We start from the raw sequence: 24,007 nt of genomic DNA on the forward strand, positions 1-24,007 counted from the left end.
GCCCAGAGGACATGGGGGACAGAAAACCCACCCCTGAAGAATGGTGCAGGATACTGGGGGTGGGGGGTGACCCAGAGGATGACGACAGAGGCAGGACACTGAAGTCATCTTATGGAAGGGGGAAGACTCAAGTCGCTGGGCTCCAGAGGGTGTCCTTGGTCCCTGAGGACAGGAAGAAGAGGCCCACCCCACCTCAGCCAGATAAGGAACAGAGCCACTCATAGTGGGCTGGTCAGCCTCCAAGAGAGGTCCCCCTAGAGTGACCAGGAGGTTGTATAGACAGTGGTTCCCAGGATGTTTTGTTGGTTTGGTTTGGTTTGGTTGACAGCAAAGCCCTTTCTTCAGCAAAATCGTACCCAGTCTGTAAAAGAGATTGCAAGTGGAGCTGCTTTGGTTGACTTAGAGTGGAGGGGCCTCACAGCCCACCTACTTGCCTTCTCCCTTGCCCTCTGAGGCACCTCTAAGAAACTGCCAGGCCTTCTGGAGCACAGTTTTAAAACCACTGGGATAGATGCTATGGTCTTTTCCAGCCCTGAATTTTGATTGCAGATGATAAAAATTGAAGCCATGAGAATAGTCCGCCAGCATTTGCCACGCAGGTGCAAGGCAGAAGCTGTCACCCTCAGGGTGGGCTCCCTCTCCCTGGGCCTCACCCTATGTTCCACCCTGCGAACACTGTGGGATTTGGTCCTGATGAAGATGCTGCCATCTTGTCAGGGATCCCCCAGTAGGGAATCTTCATCAAACTGGAATGTGTTTGGGTCTCACTTCAGAAGCCTTCGGAAGGCTGGGAAGGCTCTGGGAGATCACCTGGTTCACTCCCCTCATTTGACAGATGGGGAAACTGAGGCCAAGAAGGATGAGGGTCACATAGTGAATCAGGCTCAGAACCAGAAGTGGAGCCTAAGACCCCTGACACCCACCAGCGCTCTTTCGGCTGCTCACTCCCTGCAGTCTGCTCAGGGCCCTGTTCTTGGCTCTGTCCATGAGAACATCCACCCCCGCTCAGGGCAGGAACAGCGCCTTCTGGGTCTTTCTTCCAGCTGTGGACAGCTGCACACCCTCAGACTAATGGATTTTGAGACCCCCCTTTGTGACGCTCTTCCCAGCTGTCCCGCCCTTTTCCTGACACATCAGGCATCACGGAGCTACCGGGAGCCTCAGGAGAGAGACGTGCTGGTGAACAGATGGGCGTTAATTTGCTACTCTTGCAAATTAACCCTGGGTGTGAACTGGCTTCAGCAGAGATTTGAGGAGGCAGCGGCAGCTTGGGGCGGCCTCCGGACCTGGAGATGGGTCTCAGGGACACGTGGCCGGTCCTCAAGTCTGGAAGCAAGCAGAAAAGTCCCAATGTCTCTTCTCTGCTGATTCCTGCAACAGCCAGGAAACATCTGGAGGTGCAGAGGCTGTGGGTGGAAAGGAGACTTGGAGAGAGGAAATGTGGAGGGTTCTAGAAATCAGGGGCAAGAGAGGCATGTGACCGAGGCTTCTGAAGAGTCAGGAAGGGCTGGGTTTTGAGGGGTGTGGGAACAGTGTGAGGAGAAAGGCTGCGTTAAAGTCAGGAGTGGACACTGAGACTTCCAGGAGCCCAGAGCTACTCTGAACCCACAGAACCACCAAGGGAGGTGTCCGTGGGACTACTGCTGGCTGTTGGAGCACAGGGCCCTCAACCTCAGAGGCCAGGCTTTCTCTTCTGGGTCTCACTATATCCGTTATAAATAGGATCATCTGAGTAACAGAGACTCAGAATAACAGTGTCTTAACACAGAAGCGTATTTCATTCACGTGAAGGTCTGCAGGCCAGGCATGGTGGCTCATGCCTGTAATCCCAGCATTTTGGGAGGCTGAGGCAGGCAGATCACCTGAGGGCAGGAGTTTGAGACCAGCCTGGTCAACACTGTGAAACCCCGTCTCTACTACAAATATAAAAATTAGCTGAGTGTGGTGGCGCATGCCTGTAATCCTAGCTACTGGGGAGGCTGAGGCATGAGAATCGCTTGAACCCAGGAGGTAGGGGTTGCAGTGAGCTGAGATCATGTCACTGCACTCCAGCCTGGGTGACAGGGTGAGACTCTGTCTCAAAAAAAAAAAAAAGAGGTCTGTGGGAAGGTGGTCCAAGACAGATATGGCCTTGACTACAGTCACTTACTCCCTGTAGTCAAGAGCCCAGGCTCCTTCTGTTTTTCTGTTTTGTTGCTCTGCTGCACTTAGCCTACTTTTCAAAGCCACCTCATGGTCCAAGATGGCTGCTTCCATGCCAACTATCACATCCTCATCCTAGCCAAGAAGGAGGAAGGGAAGAGGATAAAGAGGCAAAAGGAAGGCCCACTGCCTTCTCATTTTAAACATCTTCATCCAAATATAATTCACATGCCATAAAATCCACCCATTTAAAGTCCACAATTCAGCCAGGCATGGTAGCTCATGCCTGTAATTCCAGCACTTTGGGAGGCTGAGGCGGGTGGATCACTAGAGGTCAGGAGTTTGAGACCAGCCTGGCCAACGTGGTGAAATCCCATCTCTACTAAAAATACAAAAATTAGCCAGGCGTGGTGGCGGGTGCCTGTAATCCCAGCTGCTCGGGAGGCTGAGGCTGGAGAATCACTTGAACTTGGGAGGTGGAGGTTGCAATGAGCTGAGATCGCCCACTCCACTCCAGCCTGGGTGACAGCAAGATTCCATCTCAAAATAAAAGTTCACAATTCAGTGGTTTCTAGTATATTCAGAGTTCTGCAGCCATCACCAAAAAATCTAAGTCTGGAGTGTTTTCATGACTCCAAAGAGAAAGCCTACACTCATCAGAGTCACTTCCCATGTCCGCCTCAGCCCTAGGTAAGCACTAAGCTGCTTTCCATCTCTATAGAGTTGCCTGTTCTGTTCCATTACATTTCATATAAATGGAATCATGTGACATGTGGTTTTTCTCTGCTGGCCACTCTGATTTAGCATTATGTGTTCGAGGCTCATCTGTGTTGTGGCTGGTGGTGGGACTGCACCCCTTTTCATTGCCAAGTAGTACTCCACTGCATGGCTAGACCACAGTTTATTCACGCATTCATCGGCTGATGAACATTTGGGTTATGTCTACTTTTTGACTGTTAGGAATAATGCTGTTATGAATGCTCATGTGTGAGTTTTGTGTAGACACGTTTTCCTTCCCCTAAGGTACCTAGGAATGGAATTTCTGGGTCATATGGTCACTCTCTGTTTAACACTCTGAAAAACGGACAAACCGTTTCCCTAAGTGGTTGCACCGTTTTCCTTTCCGCCAGTGTGTGCAGGCTCCAGCCAGGGCCGCCCCATCCTCACTGGCCCCAGCTCCTTTGTGAAGAAGGCTCCTGCAGCTGCTGCATGCCACCTCCACTAGCATCCTATGGTCCAGAAGGTGGTCTTGTGGCCACCCATAGCTGCAAAGGAGGCTGGAAAATAGTCTTTATTCCAGGCAGCTGTGCACACAGCCCAAAAGTATGGGTTCTAGCACTATGGAAAACAGGAAAACAGCTACCCTGGACACCATGAGCGAAGGTTGTGGCCCTCTGTACTTTCTGGATGCTGTCGGGTACCTGGACATTTCCCCTTCTAGATCCACAGAAATGGCCCAGGGCCTCGAACCTGCTGCTGCCTGAATGCTGGGCCCGCCCTTCCCCAGTCCAAGCCCTGCCACTGCTGAATTCTTTACAGGGCTGTCTCTGTCTTCCAGCCTACGTCCTGCCAGTGAAGCTGGAGATGGAGATGGTTATCCAGCAGTACGAGAAGGCCAAGGTCATCCAAGACGAGCAGCTGGAGAGGCTGACGCAGATCTGTCAAGAGCAAGGGGTAATGCACTGCCACTTTCGGCTCTGTCCGTGGTCTTGCTGGGGACACTGGTAGTGCCTAAAGCTATGGGTTGCTAGAGCTGCAGGGGCACCAGAGGTCAGGGAGTTCCTCCAGCCCCTTGTTGGACTCATGGGGAACCTGAAGCCCAGAGAAGGGGACACGTCTCCAGGGTCACTGATGTATAGCCCAGCCAGGCATGGACTCAACCCTGACTCCCAGGCCAGGGTTCTTTCCACTGTAGCACGGTGACTCTTCAGCTCCCCAACCTGAGTCTGCCAAGTCGCCCCCTCAGTTCATCAGAGTCTTCTCGGAGACATGGTCGGTCTCTAAAGCCAGTGGCTAATTCTGTCTGCTGAGGGTTGCTGGGCACCATGGTATGCCCATTGCCACGCGGGACGCCCAGGGCCCCAGAAAGGTGCTAGCGGTGCTCTCTACCCTCCAGGAGATGTGATGCAGACTCAGAGAGGCAGGTGGTGGGCCCTGCAAGGATGGGCTCAGCAGAGGCAAGGGGGACTGGCAGCTGGGCCGGGGGCACCCTGTCGGGAATCCAGAGACCTGCATTCAAGGCCTAGCCCTGCTGCTCCCACCCCGCCGGACTCCGGCCAAGTCGGGCCACCCCTCTGCCCTCAGTTCCTCCCTCTGTAAGATGAGGTGGCTGCTCCCATGTGAGTGGGACAGAGGAGTTCAGAGGAGGGGGATTGGGGTACTCAGGAGGGGGTGGCTGCTGGATCCCGCAGCAAGGCTGAGAGCTCTGTAGAAGCGCAGCTCGGTGTGCAGGGAAGGGTCCGGTCCCAGGATGTAAGGTGGGAATGCTACTGAGGGGACTGGCAAGGTGGTGGGAATGCGGGGGATGGTCCAAATGACATGCATGGTCATTCCCATTCTGCCCGATGGATTCTGGGGAGAGGACAGGGCCACTGCCCCCAGCTGCGCAAGCCAGAGACGCTAAGCCTGTGGCTCTCTGTGCCCAGGGCCAGGCGAGTTCTTCACGGGCTGTCTTTCAGCCCATGTCCTGCCAGTGAAAGTGGAGGAATGCCCGTGGCTGCATATTGATGTGGGCACTGAGCCCTTCTGGCTTGCAGTGCAGTGAGGATGGGCACCCCTGGGCTCCCTATTCCTCCCCCATTGCTGGGTGCCCAGGCAGTCTCCAAGGTGGTCTCAGGGTTGAGGTCTCACGTGGCGTACAGGCCCACTATGTGTCTGCCCGTCCCATCGACCTCCTCTCTCATGTGTCTGGTGCATAAACACCCCGACTGTGCCAAGTGGAGTCACCTGTCATTTTGACAAGCCCTGTGCCATGCCACCTCTTGGGTTTTGGTTGCGCTGTGCCCCTTGCCTGAATCCCCGCCCCTTGCAAGCTCTGTCTGTCTAATTCAAGTCCTGGCCTCTCTACAGAGCATGCTCCCCCCGCCAGTAGCCTCTGCACCTCCTCCCCTAGCCCTGCAGCAGCCCTCACTTGTCCACATTCACAGGGCACTGGGCACTCACTGCCATGGTCAGTGCTCCTTTACGCCTGGGGCAGCTCTTCCCACTGAAATAGATGCCCCCTGAAGGCAAGCCTTAGTCCAACTCACATCCGGCCCCAGCCAGCACTCTGCATATTGTAGGTCTTGGTCAATGTGTATTCAGTGTATGTCGTGGGTCTTGGTAAATGTGTATTCAGTGTATGTCGTGGGTCTTGGTAAATGTGTATTCTGTTGCGGGTCTTGGTAAATGCATATTCACTGTACCTCTTGGCTCCTCGACCAACCCCAGCCTCTCACAGTTTTGGGGTGGGGGACACGTCTGTGGAATGTCACAACAAAGTGATCCTGGGAAATGTCCCCACAGGAACACGCACACAGTGTCTTCAGAATCATCCCCTCGGAATGTCTGTCAGGAAACCAATCTTTTTATCTGCTTTGGGAACACTATGACCTTTCGTTTCGCACAGAATGCCTATGCGTGACAAGAGGGGTCATCAGGGGACATGGCCCTCAGGGGCATGTTGTCCAAGGTGTCCCGAGAGCAGGGCAGGCTATGGAATCCTAGACTAGGAAGAGAAGCATTCCCTTCCTGAGGAGCTGGCATCAGCTTCATTCATTCTCTTGCCATATCGCGTGGTCAGCCAGCACCGTCCAGAGCTGCTCTGTGCTGGGCTTGTGCCGGGCATGCGGATGCCGCCTAGGACAGGGTGTGACCCTCGTCCTCACGGGGCTCTGGGTGACTCAGGGGGTTTGGCAGCCCATAAATAGGCAGTGGAAATCTGGTGCAATGCCTGTATCACACGGGCACGTCCCGGGCTCTGCAGGCCAGGATGGGGAAAGCTTTCCAGAGGAGCTGATGTGGAGCAGAGCCCTGGGGAGAAGGCTGCCAGGCAGAGGGAACAGTGTGGGGTGTGCGAGTGGGTGCAGTGCCCCGGGGGTTCGGGGCCATTTAGAGGGTGAGCAGAGGGAGGCAGTAGGATTGGGGACAGGCTTGGGAAGGGGCTCTGTGGCTGACCAGAGAGTTTGGGCTTTATCCTGCTGGGACAGAGGAAGCCTGAAGGATTAAAAGCAGGACTGGGGGATCTGCTCAGATGTGAGTTGTTGATGGAGCCTTCCGGCTGCCGTTGGAGGCTGGATGGAGAGGGCAGGGTGGAGACAGGAAGACTGGGGACAGAGGCTGGAGAAGAAGGTGAGAGAAGCTGGGCTTTAGGCAGAGGGGGCTGCAGGGAAGTGGGGAAAGTAAAGTGCAGGGTGTCATCCAGAAAGCGACTGGAAGCCGATCAGGCAGTTCTCATTCTGCTGTTGAATAGGAAAACAAATGCTCTACTTCACTGCAGTTGGCAACGTGAAAGACACGGACACAGGGCTGCATCCGCCCCTCATAAATTCGCAGCCTCCCAGCCCAGCAGGGAACGCGCTGACCCTGCCGCACACCTCACCTCAGCCACACATGCGCCACGTGGCCAGGAGAAAATCCTAACGGCAACCCCACCTCCCAGGGTTTCCACCATGACCTCTGTCCGGAGCCCCCCGGGGACCCCAGGTTCCTGCCGTCCTGGTTCAAGTCACCTCCACATGTGGCCTCCTTCCCGGGGGTCTCAGCCGGAGGGAGACTCCCTTGCATTCTGCACAGGAAAGAGCCAATAAATAAAGACAGATTCCCTCTAGGTAGCGACATCTGGAAAAGAGATGAACAGAAACGAACCATTTTAATTTAAAAAACACCTGAAGCCTGTCATCTTAGTTAAGACAGCAGAAAGGGCTAGACAGGCTGGACTCCCAGTGGGGCCACCGGGGAGGGTGGGGGGCTGCCTGGCCAGAGGGACCAGGAGGGCTGCTCTCCTGGAGTCGGTGGTGCCCACTCCACAGAGCGAAGCAGACAGATGCCTCACTTGCAGCTGTATTTTCAGACCTGGTTTGAGACTTGACTGGGTAACAGATACCCTGGAGGAAATGAGACTGTGGGCCCTGGAATGTCAGAGATGGCTAGACCCTTGGAGACAGCAGCCCATGGAATGGTTGAGAATAGACTTGGTTCTAAATAGACTTTGAGCTGGCTTCGAACCCAGGTGTGTCTCTCTTTAGAACACTTACTGGCCTTGTGGCTTTGGGCATTAATGGGACATCTATGGGCCTTGGTTTTCCTAATCTGAAAAATGGGTGTAGTAATAGAATCCTTGAAGGATGGTGATGAGATCGTAGCCTAAAGCCTGACACATGATGGGTAGCAACTAATGGGTGTGGACCCCGAAGTCCACCAGCCCCACCACACCTGCCCCACACACCCATTTTACAAATAAGAAAACTGAGCAGTGGCAGCTCGCCTTGGGGGCACACAGCTAGTCCAGGGGGGCATAGAACCAGGTGTCCTAACTGTGAACACTGTTCTTTTCCAGCCCATCACGTTGAGCCTCCTTTTTCCTACTCATGGCACTTAGCACTCAGCAAAAACATTGATCAGATTATGCATGGGGTATTTTATACTGCAGGCACAGACCTGGCTCTCCTCAGCTGTCTCAATGGCAGCCCCCAACCCCATTCCAGGACAGTCTAGTATTCCTTGTGACAAACTCTTGCTGTCTCCTTGCTGGAATTCTCAGAGTATAATGAAGACATTTCCAAACTGAATTCACATATGCTGCCTGAAAAATTGACATTTACCAATGAAATGTGTTAGGGTCCCAGTTTAAATACAACACCTGGCCTGGCGCGATGGCTCACACCTGTAATCCCAGTGCTTTGGAAGGCTGAGGCAGGAGGACTGCTTGAGGCCAGAAGTTTGAGGCTGCAATGAGCTGTAATGACACCACTGCACTCCAGCCTGGGCCACAGAGCAAGACTGTCTCTAAAACAAAACAAAACAAAACAAAACAAAACAAAACAAAAAAATGCTTTTCACTCCCTTGCTCTCTTGCTGGGGTGTGTTTGTACAACTATTTCAACTATTTGCCACAACTTCACCCAGCTCTTTTTAAAAAAATAAACTTTATTTTTTAGAACAGTTTTATATTGACCAAAAAATAGTGAAGCAGGTGCAGAGTTCCCTGTATCCCTTGTGCCCGGCTGCCCATCATTAACATCATACACTAGTATCATTTGTTACAATGAACAAACCCACATTGATACGGTACTCAGGTTTTCTTAGTATTTAATCTGTTATGTCCTCTATTTGCTCCACGTCGCATTCAGTAGGCTTAGGCTCCTCCTGGCTGTGGCGATTTCTCAGACTTTGTTTCTGATGACCTGAAGGGTTTTGGGGAGCACTGGTCGGGTGTTTTTGTTTTACAGGATGCCCCTCTGTTGGGATTCGTCTGATGTTTTTCCCAGGGTAAGCCTGGGGTTGTGGGTTTTGGGAGGAAGACTGCAGAAGGAAAGTGCCATTCTTATTGTCTCACATCAAGAGGACACACTGGCCACGTGACTTCTCACCGTGATGCGGCCTGGATCACCCGGCTGGGGCAGCGTGGGTCAGGTGTCTCCACTGCACAGTTACTCTCTGTTTCTTCATCTTAACTTTTTTTTTTTGGAACTGAGTCTCACTCTGTCACCCAGGCTGGAGTGTAGTGGCGCCATCTTGGCTCACTGCAACCTCCGCCTCCTGGGTTCAAGAGATTCTCCTGCCTCAGCTTCCCGGGTAGCTGGGATTACAGGCACCTGCCACCATGCCCAGCTAATTTTTGTATTTTTAGTAGAGACGGGGTTTCACCATGTTGACCAGGCTGGTCTCAAACTCCTGACCTCAGGTGATCCACCCGCCTCACCCTCCCAAAGTGCTGTGATTACAGGCATGAGCCACCGCACCCAGCCCATCTTAACTTTTTAAGAAAGATTACATTGCTTCTTACCGTGACCCTGTGGAGACTCTCAGGTGAGCCTGTTGGCCAGTTTCTTGCATGAATATCTGATTCATTTCACCGTCTGTGCTACACGGCAGTTCATTTCTTGTCACAGGCCCACATGCAAGGTGCACCAGAATCACCTTCTATAACAGATGAAAGGTCCCTGGGGAGGGCAGCTGGCCCAATCCAGGATTTGGCAAATGGGGCATCTGAGGCTCAGAGAAAGGGAGAGGTGGGCCCAACGTGGCACAGCAGTTATGAGGCCAGGAAGAAAACAGGTCTCTTGTCGCTCATTCCAGTGCCTTCCCTCCTGGATCACACTGGCCCTCTGGCTTTGACAGGGAAACAGGCTTCACTGCTTCCCTCATTCCTATGATCTCTTCTGGTTGTGGACACACCTCATCCTTAACAGATTCCTACCTGGGGAGGGGTGCCTAGAGGATCCCGGGAGGGGAGGAGGTCTCTCTGCTGGTCAGTCATACCATTCCAAAGCCCTGGCCATGCCTTCTGCAGTCCCTTCCAGACTCCCCACTGCTGTGATAGAAGCACATGGCTTCTGACCCCTGAATTCAGCAATTCCTCAATTCCTTAGGTGGAAGTTCTTTTCCATTCTTTTTGTTTGTTTGTTTGTTTTTGGTGAGGGGTGGATCTTGGCCAGAATTTCATGACGAGTTAAGCTCGCTGGTACACAGATGGATTCCAAAGTCACGATGCTAGAGGCTGCCCTTCAGAGAGACGGTGTGGATGCCTTGTCTCTCTCTCTGTCTTGGCTGCTTCAGAAACCAAAGCCATTTTAGATGCAGCAGTTAAATCAATGCAACGATATACTCTTCTGACTCATCTCGCGAAACCACCTCTGAGGTTTTATGTACCTCCATGCGTGGGATCTCGCTCTAGTTCCGAAACACATTCTGAAGTCTCCGTTACACCCGCTCTTTCATGTTTAAGCCTGGTAACAGCCTTTGGCACCAAATAGTATGATCTGACCTGGCCCACTGTGGAAGTTAGTTTCTCTTCTCTGACATTCTGCTTCCTCAGCACCATTCACCCTGAGATCATTGGCAAAATACTGAGGGATATGAGGCTCAATCCAGGGTGACTCAAGGTCCAGCCTCCAAGGAGACCAGTGGGACCTGTGAGCCCCTTAGGACATCCTTAGACCTTGGGAAAGGTGAGTCCCTTGTCGGGGAGCTTGGAGGAGTGGAAAGAATCCTCTTATTCGGGGAGCCAGCAAGCCAGATTCAAACCTCAGCCCCACCAGTGACCAGTCATCTTCCCTTTAACCCCTGAGCCTCAGCTTCTCATTGGGAAAATTGGAGGTAACAAGGCCTACATCGTGTGGATGCCATATGCATCAAATTAAATCTGGCCTGCTGGAGGCTTTCAGTAAGGGTTAAAAAAAAGAGGTCGGGTGCGGTGGCTCACACCTGTAATCCCAGCACTTTGGGAGGCCGAGGCGGGCAGATCACGAGGTCAGGAGGTCGAGACCATCCTGGCTAACACGATGAAACCTCGTCTCTACTAAAAAAAATATATAAAAAATTAGCCGGGCGTGGTGGCGGGTGCCTGTGGTCCCAGCTACTCAGGAGGCTGAGGCAGGAGAATGGCATGAACCTGGGAGGCAGAGCTTACAGTGAGCCGAGATCATGCCACTGCACTCCAGCCTGGGTGACAGAGCGAGACTCAGTCACAAAAAAACAAACAAACAAAAAAACTACTAAATGTATCTATATGATGGTTGCTCATTCACAAATGCACTGTCATGTTTTAGCTCATTTTTCCTTTGCTGGTGAAAGTTGGCAGGCTGGGTACTATTAATCCCTTCACATGGAAAGACTGAGGCTCAGAGAGGCTATTCTTTGGCCAGATCCTGTAGTTTTTCATGGAGGGACTAGGAAAGAAACCCAAGGCTTCAGTGTCCATTTCCCTGTGCCAGAAAGAGGCATCTGCCTGAGTCACTGATAGTTAGGGTGAGTAACACCAGTTGTTGCATCCAGCAAATCCAGAAATCTGAGTCCTGACACAGGAGGAGTACATTTGTCACTCTCATCATACTCCAATGCAGGTTGCAATGGGGCAGGGTGGAGGGACCCTCTGTTCCACACAAGTCACTCAGGCCTCCAGGCTGCTTCCATTTTGTGGCTTTTTTTTTTTTTTTTTTTTTTTTTTGAGATGGAGTCTCGCTCTGTGGCCCAGGCTGGAGTGCAGTGACATGATCTCGGCTCACTGCAACCCCTGCCTCCTGGGTTCAAGCGATTCTCCTGCCTCAGCCTCCCGAGTAGCTGGGATTACAGGCATGTGTCACCACGCCTGGCTAATTTTTGTATTTTTAGTAGAGATGGGGTTTCACCATGTTGGCCAGGCTGGTCTCGAACTCCTGACCTCAAGTGATCCACCCACCTCGGCCTCCCAAAGTGCTGGGATTACAGGTGGGAGCCACCAAGCCCGGCCGATCCTTCTTCCTCCAAGTCCTCGGAGTCTTCTCCAGTCAGTGGATAGGAAAGTGAGGCTGGGGAATTGGGCACAGCAGGTTTTTATTGGCCAGGACTGAAAATGGTGACATTGCTGTGCCCCCGTTTTATTGGCAAGAGTCAGTTGCACAGCACCAACTAGGGGCACCAGATGCTGTCAGAAGTGGTCTTTGTGCCCAAGAAGAAAACAGTCGCCTGCACAGTCACCCAACCCATAAAACAAGGCCAATGGGCTCACAACATTCCCTGCCCTTTCCCCGGTTCCACCACAGCAGGCGGCACAGCCACACTTATCAAAGTCTTTCCTGGGGGAATGCCATGCCTCCCTGGCCTGTTTTCCTGAAGAAACAAGATGATAATCTTGACCCTGCAAGCTGTAGGCATTTCTGATGGAGGAAGATGTGGGGAGAGGAAGCTGTCACGCCCCCCCCTCCATCCCCTTCGCTGTCTTTCACGTGGAGGAGCCAGAGCAGACGTGGGAGGTGGTGGGTGGTCTGATTGGGAGCCAGGGCCCATCTCCCCATCCAGGCCTCTCGCTGGACCCCATTGTCCCCTGGTTTTCTGGACCCCTGAGAGAATGCCAATGGCTCTGCGTAGGTCACTCGCTTTTGAGGCTGGGCTAGCAGCTCAGAAAAGGGGCCAAAGGGCAGGAATAGCAGGAATAAAGCCGTGGTTCCATGCTGGCTCCAGGGACGGGGCTTGAGGCTGGCTCATTCCAGAGAGCTCCTTCTTTTCCTACAGAGGCCACAAGTCCCCAGCTCAGCACAATAGCCTTTGTTACCTGGATTATTCAGGATCTCCACTGTGGAAAGTGAAATTTTTTTTAAGATGGGAAGTGATTTGTAAAACAGCTGATAGCTTTAATGACAAGCCTATTTAGCTGATAAAATCAGCCATCAGAGGAATAACTTATGTTATCCTTTTGCCATAATTTAAATTTATGGCCAACTACCAGTCATCTTCACAGTGGATGGAAAGGGGCCAAGGTTGATCTCAGCTTTACTCTGCTCCTAAATCATTAGTTTGCAACTGTCTCCTGATTTTTATTGTTACCAACAATGGCGAAACTAATGGAAATAAACATTGGATGCTATCCCAACAGCAGATGGGTTTGAAGGCAGGGCAGTCTGTGCAGACAGCACTAATAGGATGGAGCAGAATTACTGCTATTGCATTAGATACCATCGAGCTTCTGGCCAAAGTGTGCATTGATCAGGACAAGGCCCGTGTCACTTGGACTCCGCAACCGGACCATTAAAGGCGGAGAAGCGCTGGGTGTGCCCGTCCTGCCGCCCCAGTGGGTCTGACCCCTCCTGGGCTTGCATTAAAAAAGCCCGGCCCCGATGGAAGGGGCCTGACTCACTCCAGTAATGCATACTGCGGGCTTCCCTGTGGATCCCAGATGATCTGGGCAGGTTATCTGATTAGAAATACTTAGCTAATGATGTGCACTAAATGGGGCTGTGACTGCACTTTAATTCTTCCCAAGCCTAGGGATGGTCTTTTTTTTTCCCACCGGGCCCATTTGCCAATGGAAGATTTGCTTCATCGAAGCCACTGTGCACCTTCTTTTCCTAAGGCACAGGCCCGTGTGAGCCCTGGGGAGCCCCGTCCTATTGTGTTTCTTCCTGTTTTCAGCAGTTTGACTGCAAGGTGCTTCTGTGTGGATTTCTGTGGGGTTTTTTGGTATTTATTCTGCTTAGGAGTTTCTTAAATTTGCGGATTGATGTTTTTTATTAGATTTGGGAAGTTCTTGGCCATGGTTTCTTTACTCATTGCACCTGTCTCATTCGTCTCCTCTTGGAGCTCCAGTTGTACCTGAGGCCATTTGGTTATGTCTCACGTTTCTCTTAGATCCTACTCTGCTCCACTATTCATTCTCTCTCTCTCTCCGTCTCCTTTTTTAATGGCTGTAAGTTTTGATATTTTTCTATAGACCTGTCTTCAACAACCCTACTATGTCCAATCTCCTGTTAAACCCATCCAGCCAACTACTCAATTTCAGATACTGTATATCAAGATTCTAAAAGTTTGATTTGATTCTTTTTATAGAGTCTCTCTGCTGAAACACTATGCTCATTTTGTCTGTCTTTCTCCCCTATTTTTGTTAACATATTAATTGTAGTTATTTTGAAGTCCTTGTCTGTTCACTCAAATATTTACCCAGGTCAGCTTCTATTAACTGTTTTATGGCTTGATAACCACATGTTTTTCTGCTTATTTGCATGATGAATGATTCTCATGGTGTGCTGCACATCATTGATGATGCATTTTAGAGGTTGTGGATTCTGTTATCCTTCTCTGAAGAGATGGTTCTCTGGGAATGGGGCATTTTGGCAGGGAGTAGGGGATGGCCCTCAAGACAGCAGCAAGCCTTAACTGCACTTACACGTCATTCCCTCCAGGTGGGGTCCTGGAGCTGGTACAGAGCTCGTCATTGACTTGGAATTCAGTGAGTCCATTTGCCTTATTGGACACACAGTGAAACCGAGGCCCGGGGAAGAAAAGAGGCTCACCCAAAGTCAGGGCAAGGGAGGGGTGATGGGCCAAGAGCTCAGCCTCCAGCCCCTGCTTTTCCCTCTGGTGACTTTCTGTTCTCCTGGCCCCTGCTACCATCAAGCTGCCCTGGATTCTGTTGGGCTGAGTCACTTCCATCTTGCTTATAAGGCTGCAAGTTCCCTGGCTCAAGGTCTTGGGGGCTAGAAGCCAGGGGCGTGGGCTGTGGCCCCTGCTTTGCTTCTGAAGCACCATGTGGTCCTGGCCTTTTCCCCATCCTCCCTCCCAGCACAGGAGGCTCCTTCCCACCTCCGGGCCTCAGTTCCCCATCTGACTCATGAGGCCCCAATGTCCTAGGGCCCCTGGGAAACACTGTGGAGGCACATGTGGCCATGATAAGCATAGGAGGAGCCAGGAGCCCAGCTCTGAGGGTCCCGCTAGCACCTCCTGAAGCTCCCCTGGGCTGTCCCAGCCTGTGACTGGGCCAACAGCCATTTTGCCCATGTGTGCTTCCCCTCTGAGGAGTCAGTCATTCCTTCTCAGGGCAAGATGGACAGCTTCCAGTCACCCCACACCCTCTGGGTGTGAAGCTTGCCAAAATCTGTCCCCTAAGCAGGTTGTCCTCTCCCTCACCGCCATTCCAGTCCATGCCATGTGCTGATATCGCACCTCCGAGGTAATTCTCTTATCCCTCCTCTTATATCTGTCTCCACCTTCGTCCCTACCTACTCGTCTCTGGCATGGACTGCTGCAGTAGCCTCCCACCTGGCATTCCTATATCCACTCTGGCCCCATCCAATCTGTTCTCCATTCTGCAGTCAGCATGGTCCTTTCAAAATGCCCATCTGGATCACTGTGTACCACCACTCCCACCACTCCACCCTTCTGTTTGGAGGATTCCAGTGGTTTCTGGTTGTTCTTTAAAACATCTTACTGTGGCTCCAGGCTCTGCCTGGTGGGGCCCCAGCTGAGCTCCCCAGCCCCTTACCTTCTGGCCCTCTGGCCCTTGTACACACTATGCCTCCCCTGCCATAAGTACCAGCCCAGGGCTGTGCTTGGCTCTCGGAGGCGACTTGTTCCCTGCAATGCAGCTGACAGCCCCCCTTGTTGGGGCTATCTAGGTTTTACCTGCAAGCTGAGAAAGGCATTTTCATTCCAAAACCTGTAACAGAATGTTAACATCGCCCCACCATGGTTTACTTGACTTCCTACTGAATGAATGAATGAATGTGAGAACTGCCACACACTTGGAGTTCATCTCTTTAGCTGAAACTTGCTTCTGTGTATGTGCCTACGTCTGCACATGTGGGCCTGGGGCTGGGCAAGCCCTGGCCTCTGGCTGTCTTGGCCTGAATTCCAGCGGGACACTCTTGGGCAGCTCCATATCAATTACAAGCCATCAATAATGCATCCCTTCAGAGCAGCCAGGAAGCCATTAGCAGGCCTGCAGGCCTCGATGAGTGGCCTTGGAGAAAGTGGGCTGGGTGTGCCCATGGGAGGTTCAGATCAGCAGGGCAGGAGGGGCTCCCCCAGCAGAGCTTGGGAGGGTTGCCTTATGGGCCTTCAGTCGCCTCTGAGACCTTGCTGCCAGAGGGTTGGCTTGCACCCTGTCATCCTGCACATAAAGGCTGCCCTATAATGAGCTAGCCTCGCTTTCTCACTCTGTGAGCCCTCCAGCCACCTTTGAGTGTTTTAAGTGCTGGGTTGTTGAGGTTCAGTGTCTGAGCCCAGTGTGAGCCCAAAGTTAGGGCTGAGTCTGTGACCAGCATTGGGCTCAGTGTGTGATCAGGGTCAGGGCTCATTGCATAGCCAGCATGAGGCCTCAGTCTTTGTCTTAACTTTGGGACAGGGGTGCAGCTCAATTGGTGGTTGGATTTAGGGCCCAGTCTGAAGCCAGGGAGTTGAACAGGCTAACTGGTTTCCTGCATTGATTTGTTCATGTATTCAGCAATGTTTATTGAATGCTTCTTGCATACCAGGCAACACAACAGATAAGACCCCTGTTGGTTCGCAGATGATATTCTCCTGGGGATGGAGGGTGGCAGGGGTGTGCTGGTGCTCTCACTTGCTCACGAGAACCCATTGTGCACATTTCCCCCAGGGCGTCTTGTTGGTAGCTTGAAATCAGCCATGCTAGGAGTATGCCTTCCCCCCCCACCCCGCCCCACTGGAACACCACTGGGGGCTGAACAAGAGGTAACTGATAATCCTTTAAAAATGGTGGTTTGTTTTCACGCTGCTAATAAAGACATACCCAAGACTGGGTAATTTATAAAGGAAAGAGGTTTAATTGACTCACAGTTCTGCATGGCTGGGGAGGCCTCAGGAAACTCACAATCATGGCAGAAGGGGAAGCAAACACGTCCTTCTTCACATGGCAGCAGCAAGGAGAAGTGTCAAGCAAAAGGGGGAAAAGCCCCTTATAAAGCCATCAGATTGAGGCAGGCAGATCATGAGGTCAGGAGTTCGAGACCAGCCTGGCCAACATGGTGAAACCCTGTCTCTACTAAAAATACAAAAATTAGCTGGGTGTGGTGGCACATGCCTGTAGTCCCAGCTACTTGGGAGGCTGAGGCAGGAGAATCACTTGAACCCACGAGACAGAGGTTTCAGTGAGCCGAGATGATGCCATTTACTCCAGCCCGGGTGACAGAGCAAGACTGTCTGAAAAACAAACAAACAAACAAAAACTAAACCATCAGATCTTGTGAGAATTCACTCACTATCATGAGAAAGCATGGGAGTAACCACCCCCAAGATTCAATCACCTCCCACTGGGTCCCTCCCACGACAAATGGGGATTATGGGAACTACAATTCGAGATGAGATTTGGGTGGGGACACAGCCAAACCATATCAAGCATGATCACAAATATTTATCTGATTTCCTTCCCCAAACCCCAATGGAATGATAGTAAAGAACAAAATCATAAATGCATAAGAATTAAGAAACTATCTCTTGGACAAGTACAGTGGCTCACACCTGTAATCCCAGCACTTTGGGAGGCTGAGGAAGGTGGAGGATTGCTTGAGTGCAGAAGTTTGAGACCAGTCTGGGCAACATGGCAAGACCCTACAAAATATATCTTGTCCCTACAAAATATAAAAATAAAAAACTTAGCCGGGCATGTGCCTGTCGTCCCAGTTACTCAGGAGGCTGAGGTGGGAGGATCACTTGAACCCATGAGTACAAGGCTGCAGTGAGCTATGATCATGCCACTGCACTTTAGTGTGGCAGACAGAGTAAAACCTTGTCTCAGAAAAGAAAGAAAGAAAAAGACAGAGAAAGAGAAAGGAGGGAGGGAGGAAGGGAAGGAGGGAAGGAAGGAAGGGAGGAAGGAAAGAAGGAAGGGAGGAAGGGAGGAAGGGAGAAAGGAAGGGTAGGTCTCTGTCCATCATGACAAACTTGTCTCAAAAAAAGAAAGAGGGAGCAGAGAAAGAAGGAAGGGAGGGAGGGAGGGAGGAAGGAAGGAAGGAAGGAAAGAAGGAGGGAAGGAAGGTCTCTTTAAGTCTTGTCCATCAGGACAAAGAGGAAAGAGGTTTTAGTGAATTGGGGGGAAATGGAGACTAGACAAGAAAGTGGTAACTGATTGAACAGAGTGGGGAATGTGTCACTAAAGTGCTCACAGAGGAGGACAGTGAGGGAAATGGGGTACTTTTCCCCTCGGAACCCCTGAGAGTCTGGGAGGAAGGGGGTGTAGTGTGAAGCTGACACTGGGTGGGGGTGGCTAAAGGTCTGCATGCATAGTATTTGAGATCCCAAGACACCCTCCCAAATCCTGCATGGCCAGGAGACTGAGCTCCCCCACCCTGCAAGAGTCAAGGGGTTTGTCCTTGGGAGAAAATGAACCAGGGGGCTCTGCATGTGGGCACTGGGTTAGGCAGGGACCTGGGGAAAGGTGGAGGGCTGAAAATGAGGATTAAATGAAAATCTTTCCCCCGTGGGACCCTCTGCCCTATTCCCCTGCCCTACTCCCAGCACAGAGGCAACCAAAATTATAGCCTCAGGCAGGAAGCTGAAAACCTGCAGTCCCAGAGACCGAACCTATAGACACTGACATTGGGAGGCTGTCCAGTGCCAGGTTGCTGCCTGGCCACCCTGTTGTTGGTGAATGCTTTTAGTTGTATGTGTTTTACTTTCATAAAAGTAAAATCAACAAAATATTAAAATAAATACACAATAATATCAGAAGGTGATAAGTTCAATGCAGAGAATTCAGATAGGCTGATGCGACTGACTGCCTGGGGGGCTGCCCTAGGTGGTGGGTCAGGGAAGGCCCCTCTGAGGGGGGCCACCATGTGATCTGGGACAGAGGAAGCAGCTGAGAACACGGCCCTGAGACCAGCGCATGCTTGGTATCTTTACAGAACCAGAAGAAGGATTGCGTCTTGGGGTCAGGTCACGGGAGAGAGGATGAGACAAGTTGGTCAGGTGGGCAGGGCCAGATGGTGCACGTGCTTTGTAAGCCAAAGCTAAGGAGCTCGGGCTATCTCCCAGGTGGGGTGGCGAACCATCGAGGTTTATGGACAGGAGTGTCATGATCTGACCTGGGTGTGGGAGAGTCCCCCTGAGTCCTGTTGGAGTGATGGCAGAGGGACGCAGAAGCCACGGCTGTAGGGGCCAGAGCTGGCAGTGGAGGTGGAGGGAGGCGGGATAGCTGCTGGACTTGGGGGATGGATGGGATGTTGGGGTGGGGGAAAGGGATGAAGCAAGGAAGGTGACTGCATTTTTGGCTCCAGCTAAAATGAGATAAAAACACTTGAGGAACAGGTTGGGAGAGACAGTGAGGAGTCCTGCTTTGACCAGATTGATTTTGCAACTCCTGTGAAAGTGATACTGTCGTGGAGGCATTGGCGGTGAGAGTCTGACACCCCAGTTTGAGGGGTCAGGGCTGGCGAGGTGCATTTGCGCGGCATTGGTAAGTAGGTAACCTCTTAGGCAGGGCACCCGGGCGTGGTATTTCTCTGTCCGCCCTCCCGACTCGCTCCGTTTAGAAGCGGTGCGAGGCGTGCGGGGAACACTAGGTGGCGGTGAAGGCTCTCCTTCCCGCGAGCCCGCGGCCGGGACCTGCAGTGTCAGACCCAAACTCCTCGTTGGCCCAGATGTCCCATGAAGGCCCTGGCGCGTGAACAGCCATCTCAGCCACAAACCCAAGAGGTATCTGGAAGCCTTTCCAAGAAGCTTTCCCCAACAGAAAGTAAAACAAAATTAAAATGTGTGCAGCTTTTACAAGGCCAGGTTGCTGCCTGGCCACCCTATTGTTCGTGAATGCTTTCAGCTGTGAGTGTACTTTACCTTCGTAAAAGTAAAATCAACAAAACATTAAATACACAATAATATCAGAAGGTGATAAGTGCAATGCAGGAAATTCAAATAGGCTGCCACGCCATCTGGGAGAAAGCCCTTAAGAGGAAGCAACCCAAGTCCTCAAAGAGGTGAAAACCCCATTTTACAGAAAAGGAAACTTAGGCTGGAGAGGTGACGGGACTTGCTCAAGGCCACAGGGCCAGGAAGCCACACGGCTTGGACTGAATCGGTCTGGTCCTGGGTGCCTCCTCGTGGAGAAAACGAGCCAGAGTTCAGACCAGCGGGCAGTGACGCCAGGATGGGGTCCCCCAGGCTGGGACGCGGGCCCTGGGTGTCCTGAGGTTTCCTGTTCTGAAAGAGGCTTTCATGTTGTCGAGCACCCCTTGGGGTCACACATCTGGGCGAAGAGCTAGAACTGAATTTGCACCCAGGGCTCCTGACTCCCCGTCCAGTGGCCTTTCCACAAAGGAAACACGTTGTGTTTCCTCTCCCGGGCATCCGTGAGATGGGGGCCAGACTGCAAGGCACCTGAGACGCAGGATCGCACAGGTTGGAAAAGGCTCCGCAACCCTAAGAAGCTCTTGCGAACCGCGATGCTGGGAGATTCCTAAGGAATCATCCAGCTGCGGGAGGCTCAGCCCAGTCCTCCCCACCCCGCCCCCATGCAGGAGCAAAGCGCCCAGAGGTCAGGCTGGAGGCCCCCGCCGGCCCCTCGCCGCTGATTCAGCCTTGCCCGTCTCCCTCCGCAGTTTGAGATCCGGCAGCTGCGCGCGCACCTGGCGCAGCAGGACCTAGACCTGGCTGCCGAGCGCGAAGCGGCGCTCCAGGCCCCGCACGTGCTCAGCCAGCCGCGCAGCCGCTTCAAAGTGTTGGAGGCCGGCACCTGGGACGAGGAGACGGCGGCCGAGAGCGTCGTGGAGGAGCTGCAGCCCTCGCAAGGTAAGCCCGGGTCTCCACCCGGCCCCAGAGTGTCACGGCCGGGGATCCCCCTCGCCTCCCTCTCGCGCCCCGGGACTGTGCGCAGAGTGGATGGGGTTCCTTTCAGGTGTGTGCCCCTCCTTCACTCGTGATTGGGGGACACGCTCAGATCAGTAGCCTCGGTACTGCCTGTCAGAGCCCAGGAGAGAGCATGTAGTCCAGCCACCGACCCAAACTAGAAATGACTCGTCCCCATTTCATGCCTGTGGCCACTGGCGTGCGTTGTGTGTGGTGTCTTCCCTGTCCTCGCGGTAGCCGGAGGAGGAGGTGTGACTTTTCTGTTGTATGGCTGAAGAAACCGAGACCCAGGAAAGCCGTCCAAAGGTGCATCGCTAATAAGTGGCAGGGCCAGGCTTCCAGACAGAGGTCTGGGGCTTCCTACTGGACTACCACCTACTGGGGCCCAAACAAGTCCAGGCCCGGGGCCACAGCAGCCCAGAGCTTGAGCCTTGCAGACGGTGAGAATTCACGAGACGGTGATGTTGGTGGAGATGGGAACACGAGCGATAGCCCAGGGTAGGGTCCTGTATGGAAGGGAGTTATTTCGAGATTCAAATCCCAACTCTTCTATCAGCCAGTTATGTGATGGGACTCTCTTGGGGCCTTAGTTTTGCCAGCTGTCAAATAGGAGCAGTACTGAGGCTTCCTCACAGGGCTGCTGCGAGGCTCAGAGGTTTCGGGAATTGCACGGGGCCACCCAAGCCAGGAAATGGTGGTACTGGGCTGGGAACTCGGGCTGTGGGACCCAAAACCCCAGCTTCATCCAGGAGCCACTCTGCCTTGGCATGCCGTGTCCCCTGCAGGGCAGTGAGGACGCAGCCGGGCAGGCTGAGCAGGTGGGGAGGCAAGAGGCCTGAGCTCCAGCCTCTGCCACTCCTCAGCTCCATGACTGGAGGCTTCAGTGTTCCCTTCTGTAAAATGGACTCTTAACTCCAGCTCTGTCTGCCTCACAGAACTTACGAGGAACCGATGGGTGTGAGAAAGCTCTGAGGGCTGTAAGGCACTGCAACACTGCAAACAGCTTTTGGGAAACGAATGGTTGCTTTTTTTTTTTTTGGAGACAGGGTCTCACTCCTGGAGTGCAGTGGTCTCATAATAGTTCACTGCCACCTCAGACTCCTGGGCTCAAGTGATCCTCCCACCTCAGCCTCCTGAGTAGCTGGGATCATAGGTGTACACCATCTCACCCAATTAATGTTTTTATTTTTGTAGAGGTGGGGTCTTGCTATGTTGCCCAGGCTGGTCTCAAAGTCTTGGCCTCAAGTGGATCCTCCTGCCTCAGCCATGGAAAGTGCTGGGTTTATAGGCATGAGCCACTGTGTCCAGCCACTCTTTTGAGAGATCTTCAGATCTTAGAAACATAGGATTTGGGGGCTAGAGGGGATTTCTGGGTCCAGCCCTTCAGCTGATGTGAGAATCCCCTCTATAACTCCCTGCCATGAGCCATGCAGCCTCAGGTCGCCCTCCTCTAAGAGTAAGTGCTTCATACCTCCCTGGGGAACCCACCCCACCTCCACATGGCTCTGCCTGTAAGAAGATTCTTCCTCAGACTGCACTGAGGCCTGGTCCCCTGCCCCTGCCTCCCCACCAGCTGTGGGTTTCACGCACAGGCAGTGCCATCCCAGCTGAGACTGTTTAGAGATTGTTTCTCCTCCAGGGACCATCACCTGCATTCCCACAGCCAATCTTCGGGGACGTGCTCTCCAAGTTCTTGATGTACTGCCTCCTCCCAGAGCTCTCCAGTGTTTTGGTCCCTCTCAGAGTAATATCCACAACTGAATGCAATTACTGGGGCGCTGCAAGCCCAGGGCAGAATGTTGAGGGGGCCACTACTGCTTTTTTTTTCCTGGACCCGGGTCCCCACGATGCAGCCAGTAGGCTCCTGAGTTTGTGGGGACCACTTGGCTGAGCTCATAGCTGACCCAGTCTCACGTGCTCCCCACACAGCTCAGCTGAGCCACGTGTCCCAGCAGCCCAGCCTTGGGCAACAGGCTTTTTGTAGCCTCGTGCAGAACTTCACAATCATCAGCGTCCAGCTGTAGCTTGTTTGATTCCTGCCTTTACTCCAGGGCTTGGTAGGTCCTGATTCACAACCCATCGCCAATTCCTGATTAGTTGAAACAGCCCCCTTCTTCATCTTCATCGTTCAGCCTTTGTTATGTCTGGACCTTGCCCAGCTCCCTGCCCTCTGCAGTCTCCCCTCCCCCACCATACCATGATTGTTCCAAAATCTTTCATGCCACTCCCCGACTTCCGCCTTCCCTGGTTCCCTGTGTCCCTCAGGAGAAAGCCCACGCCCCTTAGGCTGGTGGATTAGTTTGCTAGGACTACCATAACAAAATGCCACAGACTAGCTAGCACAAACTAGAGAAGTGTATTGTCTCACAGTGCTGGGGGCTGGAACCTGAGATCAAGGTTGGGCACGGTTGCTTCCCTCTGGGGGCTGGGAGTGAGAATCTGTCCCAGGCCTCCCTCTGGCTCCTGGTGGCGGCTGGCAATCCTCGGCATCCATGGCTTACAGTAGCATCACCCTGCTCTGCCTTCATCTGCACATGGCGTCCTCTCTATGCACATGTCTGGGTCTAGATTTCCCTTTTTTATAAGGGCCCCAGTCATATAAGGACCTCATCTTAACTAATGACATCTGCAACCGCTTTCTTTCCAAGTAAGACCACATTCTGAGGTACTCGGGGTTACGGCTTCAACATGTGAATGAAGAGGGGGTACCCATTCAACCCTTAAGAGGGGGCAGGCACATAAGACCCCTGACGATCTTGCCCCGGGCTGCTTCCCCAGCCTTATCTCCTTCCACCCCAGCTTGCCTTTCATTCTGGAGGAATGGAACAACCTTTAGTTCTGTAAATGTTCTGTACGGTTTCTGAGTCTCTGCATGCTGTTCATGGGATGGCCCAACCTGCCTACCAGACTTCTCTTCATGCTTAGAACCCATCTTAGAGTAAGCTCCCAGATCTCCACACCCTTCCCTGGCAAGCTTACACCGACTCCCAGGTCCGGATCCTGCCCCACTGCCAGGAGCGTTTATGTGTGTCTCCCCTCTAAACTTACTTCAGGGCCTGCCTCAGTCAGGTCTCCATAGAGTTTGTTGCATTGAATGTAATCTTCAAGCCGGTAACTGATCAAAGAACAAAATAAGGCTGTCTGACATCACTTGTTCTGGTGTGGAGCCCTGCGTCTTCTCTGGGAGCTGAGGCCAGTCAGCAGTAGTCCACCCCATAAACCCCACTCTTGGCTTTCAGCCCCTAGGCTTGTGCTTGTGGAATCCACCTTCTTATTCTTTTTGAAAGTTCTTCTGGAAGGTGGGAGCAACTTTTGCCCACTTCGCCTGGCTTCCTAAGGATGAAAGGAGCGGATTTACCATCTCAGCCCATTTCAGGATCTTCCTCTGTGACAGCCTCCTGGCTCTGCCCACAGCCCATCTTGAGGCTGCACCTCAACTCACCTGGGGCTTGGGCCTGCCCCGTGTTGTTCTTTCTGCAGGTCTAAGCACTCCCGGTACAGCCGCTCTCCGCAGCACCTCCTCTGTCTCTCTCATCAGGGTCATTGGCTTTAGAGCTAACAGCACAGCCCTTGTTGTCCCTCAGCCAATGACCTATAAGACCCTGAACGCCAGATG

General features: G+C 52.7%; 1 protein-coding gene across 2 annotated transcripts in view; it reads left to right on the forward strand.

Moving 5' to 3' along the window:
* The window catches only part of TMEM266 (transmembrane protein 266), a 148,474-nt gene that overhangs the window by 112,054 nt on the left and 12,413 nt on the right, over positions 1–24,007 (forward strand). For both annotated transcript variants that reach the window (XM_003818970.5, XM_034939190.4), the window contains exons 8-9: positions 3,701–3,816; positions 20,145–20,334. In XM_003818970.5, coding sequence (XP_003819018.1) covers positions 3,701–3,816; positions 20,145–20,334 — 306 coding nt within the window. The remainder of the gene's footprint in view (positions 1–3,700; positions 3,817–20,144; positions 20,335–24,007) is intronic.

Source organism: Pan paniscus, chromosome 16, assembly GCF_029289425.2.
Source record: "Pan paniscus chromosome 16, NHGRI_mPanPan1-v2.0_pri, whole genome shotgun sequence".
In the NCBI taxonomy this organism is placed as follows: domain Eukaryota; kingdom Metazoa; phylum Chordata; class Mammalia; order Primates; family Hominidae; genus Pan; species Pan paniscus.